At 46.6% G+C, this 7,766-nt stretch overlaps 1 protein-coding gene across 2 annotated transcripts in view; it reads right to left on the reverse strand.

Annotated features, from left to right (window-relative positions):
• Positions 1-4,163: 4,163 nt before the first annotated feature.
• Positions 4,164-7,766, reverse strand: part of FERMT1 (fermitin family member 1) — a 34,485-nt gene continuing 30,882 nt past the window's right edge. For both annotated transcript variants that reach the window (XM_006015440.2, XM_006015439.1), the window contains exons 15-16: positions 7,280-7,421; positions 4,164-4,883 (exon numbers count right to left, since the gene is read on the reverse strand). In XM_006015440.2, coding sequence (XP_006015502.1) covers positions 4,710-4,883; positions 7,280-7,421 — 316 coding nt within the window. In that variant the 3' untranslated portion in view covers positions 4,164-4,709. The remainder of the gene's footprint in view (positions 4,884-7,279; positions 7,422-7,766) is intronic.

Raw genomic sequence — 7,766 nt, forward strand, 5'->3', positions numbered from 1 at the left:
TTCTTGGGAGGATAGCAGACAACAAATATGCTAGCCCAGATCTGCTTTCACTTCATTTAGATACACACATACAGAATAGTGTGGCAACGGAGCCACTGTGTTAATCTGGCAGTGTCTTTTGTTTTTATCTGGACAATCCCTTCTCTAGATTCTGTCCTTACACTGTTATTTCCATGGATGATGTGGTTTAAATTCAGGGCTGTGACTCTGCCTTCCTACCATGTGTAAAAGACCTATCACCCTCTTGGGGTTATACAAATACAAATTCTTCCGCTGGAAGGGTATAAACTTGTAGCTTTCGCATACATTACATCAGCTCACATCAGCGAGCACCCACTGACTTCGCTAGGGTTATTAAGTAAGGCAAGTAGGGTCTGGTGCATGGCTGAATTGAAACAAAAAGCCCCATGAAGAGCTGGTTCCTGGGGTCTGGCCAAGGAATGCTTGGCACAGGTGGAGCTGGGGATTCAAAGATGACATTAAGCTGCAAGTAACCCAGACCTGTGGCTGGTCTCCAGCTGCAAGTTCGAGCAGGCTGATGTAGGTCTGACTGAGTTCAGTCATTATGACAGGCTGGCATCGCTGAGATGTATCAGGGTCCCTTTGTGCTGCTTGTGGGAAGCAGAGCTAAGGGTATTTCCTCCTGCCTGACAGTAGGCTGCAGCTTGGACATGTGTTTCTGTGCAGGATGTGTGGATCTGGATTCTTGATTTGGTTCACAACATGCTGTTTCTGCCACTCTCACTTTTCCATCTCCTGTTGTCGTAAGGTTTCAAAGTACTGAGATCACTGCAGCAGACTCTTCCCCCATTTGGGGCAGTCCTGGGTGATAGTCTCCCATGAATTGACATCAATCTTGTCTTTTTTAAAGTTTGCTTTGAGGATATCCCTGATGCACTTTCTCTGCCCTCCTCTTGAGCGTATCCCTTGACTGAGCTGGGAGAATAAAATTTGCTTCAGGAGTCCAACTGCAGTTTTACCCTACAGTAACAGCCATCAGTGGGTAAGATCCTAGCATGGTCAAGCCTTGAGCCTGTTGTGAGTCAGTGACCCAGAAAGGTGATAGAAGGCACAGATGAAAGCTCCCACTTTTGCATTCAATACAAGATTGCTGTCTTGACCCCTTGTTTCTGAAGGATCTTTGCTGCTTTTTATTACAATAGGGGCACATGGCACACTTTGTTGTTCATTAAGGCACCATGGTTAAGGTGCCTTGCTACAGCTCCAGAAGCAGAAGTGTAAGTGTTACTTTAGTTTCATGCTGAAGTGCCCTCTCCCCCACACGCATCCTATTGTAATTTGTTGCCCAGTGTACCAGGAAGCCTGGAGGCTCCTATCACTTAAAGGAGAGAGAACGCTGCAGTTAGGACCTAGGGAAGCTAAAAAGGGACTAGCTGCCAGAGAACTGGCAGCCAAGAGACCAGCTAGCTATTAAGGAGCTGGCTGCCAGCAAATGGACAGTTGCAGGCAAGGACTAAGCCTGGGAGTGTGATTCACCCAAGGAGTGGAAGTGGAGCAGAGCAAGTCACCAAGGCAGGCTGCTTAGTTAAGCGCTAGTTGAGAAAGCAGACACAGGCCATTAGTCACAGGGAGGGAATACCTCTGGGGAGCTGCAGGATCACAGGACTGGATGGGGCAGGGCTTAGGAGGTACATGAAGCCAGTGCCTGAGAGCAGGGTGGGCAGTTTGGCCCTGCAAGCTGCAGGGGAAGGAGCTCCTGGAAGGAAAGCTGCAGGCGAATGCCTGGTTGGCTGCTGAGTTGCCAGAGAACTACCAGTAAGACCTTGAGAGCTTACAGGGGGGAATACAACCCAGAGCTGGGGTTTATGTTTGGACCCAGTCTGGGAACAGTATTGTGTTGTAGCCAGTGGGCTTACAGTTTTGCTGCTACAGTTTAAACTGGTGGTTTGGGTTTGGGACTACAGGGGTGGTTTGGAGGTCCCATTAGTGCCTGAGGGGCATGTGACTGCCTTGAGCCCTGCCAGGGGTCAGGCTCAAGGCACAGGTTGGGCTAGGGAGCTCAGCATTGCCCAAGAGGGGCAGGAGCCAGGGCCAGGGACCATAGTCTGAGAGGGGTGAGAGCCAGGGTCAGGGACCCATAGCCCAAGAGGGGCAAGATCAGCCCACAAGGGCAGAGATCAGGGACCACGGGGCCAGCAACCCAGGAGGGCAAATTCTGGGCCCACGGATCCAGAGTGGGAGACAAGGGCCAGAGGCCCAGGGGGACTGCAGGTTGACAGGGCTGAAACCAAGGGAGCTGGACGCAGATCAGTGAGCCAGGGCTGAAGGCTTGCAGCCAGAGAAAAGGGAGGCTGAAGCCAAGAAGGCCAAGGCCTCTGCAAGGGACAGAACAGTATAGAGTAAAACTGGTGAGGCATGGGCACAGTTGTAGGGAAGGTTGGAGGCCATGAATAGCCCATAAGGCAATGGGTGTCTTAATGCACATGTGAGCCAGGAAGGCCCATTTACTTGCAGACCAGGTTTGGGCTAGTGGGATCCAGGAGGGGATCTGCTGGTGAAGAAGGGATGAGGATGTGCTCTAAGACCCTTAGGCACTTCCCTTCAATCTAAAAATGACATGGCAGGCAACAGTGGGAGGAAGGATACCTAGAACCAGAGTAAGGCTGTTGCTGTTTGGTTATCAGGGGGCATGGCATCATGGCTGCACCTGGTCATTTTGGCCTGGGGTCAAAGATAGCTGGATGTGATGCTGGGTACATCACTCACTCATGTGCGGTTGGTGACAGAAGCTGTCATGCTTTAATCAAGTGGAGGATTTGACTTGGGTAGACCTTTGACTTGACATTGCTTGTCGAATCAGCTATAAGTCTGGAGTGAAAAATATCTGCTGTTTTGAATATATACTGCAAAATGGACCCTGGGTGCTATGTCACAGAACAACCACAGATAAGGACTGTGGCCACAAGTTCTCCCAAGCAGTCCTTTGGTTGGCATTAAATAGCTTGGAAGGTCTTGTACCATCACTCTGCAGCATAAGTGACTTTCACTAAGAAGGGCAGAGACTCCACTGAGAGAGGATTTAGAGCAAGGAAGATCAGTGGAGATCTTCCACCACGGTAAGAGTGGATACGTGGACAGTTACCATTGAGCAGCTAATACACAGCATGGTTCCTTTTAACTGACTTAAATTTGAGTATTTATCCATACTCAGAGGGACATTGGAGTAAAATCTGAAAAAAACGGAATAATCTGGGCCGTTGCTGTCCATCCAGACAACATCCAGTAGCGGTTTTTGTAGTAAAAGCCTGACATTTCTTGTGGGTCACTGCTTTATCTGGTATTTAGCATAGGCCGTATCTGTTTCTTTCCCGGAGCTGAGGAAGGGCATTTTGTGTCCGAAAGCCTATTTAACATCTCTCCCAACTACACAGGTGGTCCAGTAATAGATATCATCAAAAAAACCCCCAACCTTACTTCTTGCAGGTGCAGAAATATATACGAAGCTCTCTTTGTCTGCATTTTATGCATGCACTTGAATTAGTTTATGCCATGGTCCAGTGCTTTATTGACAACCAAGCATTTTAAGCCTGATCGAAGCCCACTGAAGTCCATGGGGTTATAACCAGTAACTGCACTGCGCCATTCCTTTCTGTGAAGAATTTTGGTTAGTACCGCTAAGATTAGTTTCTTCAAATCCAAGTCAGAGGGGTTCAGCATTATGGATCTGAGTACCAGAATTTCCATGGGTAATTAAAGTCCCACCTCTATTGAGATGATGTCATATCTTTCCTTTGGGATTTAATACTGCATTCATAAATTGACAGAAATCAGCAAGGAAGTATGTTTACAGGCTTTTTCTTACATATAAATAATATAAAAATAACCACTAAATCAATTCTTTTGACAGAGAAATTAAAATATTCATAGATTCATAGATTGTTAGGGGCTGGAAGAGACCTTGCAGATCATCAGGTCCAGTCCCCCTACTCTAGACAGGAAGACAACTGGGGTTAGGTGACCCCAGCGAGTTGACTGTCTAGTCTCCTCTTGAAACCCTCCAGGGTATTCCTCAAAAGATAAATGTTTTGGATCCAGCCCTACCTAGATTTATGCCTGTACTATACTCTATGCATAAGGATAGTCTTTTGACCTTAAGGGAACTGCACTTGCACAAGCAAGAACAATATGTGTTTTCAGGCTGAATCTTTATTGGATGCTTGGGTTGATAATTCCACATGTGAAGCAGCTTAGAGAGAATTGTAATATGCACACAACAGGTAGTATTTTGTTCTAGTAATACAAATTTCAAATTTATTCAGTTTTAGGTATATTAATCCTGAGATATGTTAGCCAGAGGGAAATAAGTGGGAGTTACAGATCTACAGAGACCAAAGTGTGTGGCCTCCCCTCCTCAAATTCCTTGTTCAGGATGCTAATAAAAGGTCTTCTGAATTAATTGGATAGACTGGGAACCATCAACTATGAAGACTTGAGAGAAATCTTTAAAGAGCATAAAGGCAAACAAGGAAGTCTTATTTCCTTGATGTCAGTCACAGAGTTGCCTTATTCCAGCTCATTGACCTCTGTTTGAATATTTAACACATCGCCCTGGAAATATTCCAGTTTTATGACAGGACAAGGATACTTTTTATGTTGTTCCCCCAGCCAGCAAAAGCAACAGTCAGAGAGAGAACTTTATTTATCTTCTTGCCTTTCTGCCAACACCAAAAAGCTTAGCTGACTTTCCCTCACTCCTGACCTCCAGTTAATTTGTGGAACAAGTCCTCATCCAGAGTTTCATTCTGGTCTTTAGAGCGGGTTGACAGAAAGATGTAGCCCCCAATGTATTCATGGACAATCTTGCAATCCGCACTCAGGCACGTGAAGGCAATAGACACGTTTTGATCAAACTCGATTGCCACCTAAGGAGAGAACACATGGTGCAAAATCAAGAACAAAAATGCATGTTATTGCCTCAGTAACCGCCTGAATCTGTAGATTAGTTTGAGCCTAATATGGCTGGACCAATAATATCTAAATAACCAAGTAGCTACTAATAAGAGGAGGGCAAAGAAAAGATTATTGCGTCTACAGCAGTGTTTCTCAACCTGTGGGTCGTGGAATATATGAAAGGGTCATGAATAAACTTTAAAAATGGATCGTATTTTGCATACATTTTTGAGGAAAAACAGATGCTGCTTGTACTTCACCATATGTTAACGATATGCATACTAATAAACAATGGTCTAAGTTTTCCGTTTGCCATGGTAAAACATGGATTTTCTCCGTTAAAGAGCTGCAGTAGAGCTGCAGCCTGGTACACGAGTGGCTGGTGGTGTGAGGAGGTGGGGGCAGCACAGACCACCCCCTGCCTTCCATTACTGCTCATGCTGCTGGCAGCACAGCTGGTGCAGGGATCCTGGCAGCAGCAGCAGCAGCAAATCTTGCTGTCCTGCTCCACTCTCCTGTGCTGGGTCCTGCCCACTGGGCTCCAGAGGTGGTTCCTGCCCATGCCAGTCCGGCTAGATTGCAGCCCCATGCCTGTTGTGGGCACATAAATAGGGGGGGCATGTGCTCCCCCAAGCCCCACATACCCACTCTTCATGCCTCACACATCCACACCCTGCCCCACATAGTGTGGGACTGGGGCCGGGGGGCAGCAGGCTGGCAGTGAGAAGCACCAGCAGGGCTGGAGGGGTGAAAGGCTGTGGGCTGGGAACAAGAGGCACCAGCAGGGCCGGGGGGCTGTTTTATGCTTAAACTATTTACTAGGTCAGGACTGGCCCTCAATGTTTACAAATGGGTCCTGGTACAAAAAAGGTTGAGAACCACTGGTCTACAGTGGTCTAATAAAAGATACCACATTTACCCAAAAAACCTGGTCTACAGTAAGGATTTTTTTTCCTGTTCAGATAGGGACCTCTTGTGGTCAAAGTCTGCTACATGTTTTTTTAGAGACGCAAGATTTGTTTGGTAGTACCTTTCCTGGGACTGACTGTCTAGTTCAGAGAAATGTTAGACAAATGCTTTTCCTCAGGTCACTTGAGGCATCTTGTGCCCTTAGGCTTGTCTAACATCTCTATACAGTTGGTCCAATAAAAGTTATTACCAAACAAATCTTGCTCTTCACATATTCCTTGGACCACCATGGCTACAGCAACATTACACCTACATGTTTTATAGCAGGAACAAGCTGCTTAGCAAATCAAGTTTAAAAGGAGGTGTCAAACTCACCCAGCCCACTGGGCATTTTGTACGGTGAAGCTCCTCACATGCAGCAGTGACGGGGCAAGTGGTGGCAGTGGCTGCAGGGGTTAATGCAGCCATCGTTTGCTCCCAGCCACTGACACATGCCCCTTGTTGGGCTCTGTTCCCAGGACTTGGCAGCAGGCCCTGCCCCTGAATTCCCAGTCCCACGGGTAGTACAATTGGCACCCCTGATCTGAAGGTATTTGGGGAAGTTTCTAACTTTGAAGTGAAGGAGTGGGAAGGGTGCAAGCAGCAGTAACGATGCTATTTGGGTCTGTGTGCAAATGAATAAGAGAATGTTGTTGCTTTTTAGTACCCATCTGTGCCAAATGCTGAATTTAAGTGAGATTTTAGAGCCAAATTCAGGCTCCTGCTTCTCCAGTGGTGTGATGCCACTGAAAATCAAGCTAAACTGGCTACCCGGGGGGCTGTGCTTTTGTGCAAGTTAAATCCCTCAGGAGCTTGCAGATGTGAGGATCTCTACACCATTCCCTCTCAGGTCCTGGCAAAAGAAGCATTGCTGGAGGGAGGGGGGAAGAGCTGAGGCATTTCTGTCATTCCTGGCATCCCTGGTAACTAGGGATTCGTTAAAGCTGCCTTCAGACTGCTCTAAATTATGTCAGGTCCCACAGACAAGGACTCTCAAAAGTGGCTTAAAGTGTTACCCTCCAATTACTCTCATCCTGGGCAAAACTTGACTGTATCAAGGAAACATTTCCAGGATCAAAAGCACCTCTGTAAAAATGACAAAGTGAAGCTCCATATTTTATCCTCTTACAGACTCAGGTATTGAAGAGCTTGCCATTTGGAAGGCAGTATCAGCTTTGGTGTTCAGCAAGGGCTGCTTTTGCAGAGTTAGTTTTCCAGCTACCACCATGCTTCAAGCCTGATTTTCTTTTTTTATTCCCTGCCCATTCACAACCTAATATCAAGTCATCTGAGGGGTTTATTTAATAACCTTCAGAGTCACTTTGGTGATCTCTTTTCAGGTTTACAACAATCTGATGGGAGAACATCTTCAGATGAGGGAAGTGTAGGAATTGAGCCTAGAGGGCAGTTCCAGTTTTACCTGGCGTATCTCCCAGTTCACATTCCACTGCTTCATGTTGGAGAATCTCCAGGTTGTGATGGGGTCCCCAGTGGCCATGTCTATCCGTATCAGCCTGTTGTAGGAAACTCCCAGCAAATCATCCTTTTTGCTTCCTTTAAACCTGGGGGGCAAAAAAAAAAAAAAAAAAAATTAACGTAGCATGGTTCTCTAGGGAAGCACATTTTGCCTGGCCTTAAGTAAGCGTAACAAACATGGGAGGAGCTGTCTCCTGGTTTGACATAGACCAGTTGTGATCAGCATAGAGATAACCCATCACAAAGAAGTTTTAATGATGAAGAAGGCAGCAAAACTTTTAGTTTAATCAGGGACTATGGGTTCTTATCCTATGACCTGGATTAGCTTTTGTGACCTCTTGTTCCTATAGATGCTTTGCCTGTTGCCCTTCCCAGCACTGCCCTCCACCCCTCTCACCCTCCCTTTCTACCTTTGTGTTCAAATCACTCTT

The sequence above is a fragment of the Alligator sinensis genome, unplaced genomic scaffold (assembly GCF_000455745.1).
Source record: "Alligator sinensis unplaced genomic scaffold, ASM45574v1 scaffold140_1, whole genome shotgun sequence".
In the NCBI taxonomy this organism is placed as follows: domain Eukaryota; kingdom Metazoa; phylum Chordata; order Crocodylia; family Alligatoridae; genus Alligator; species Alligator sinensis.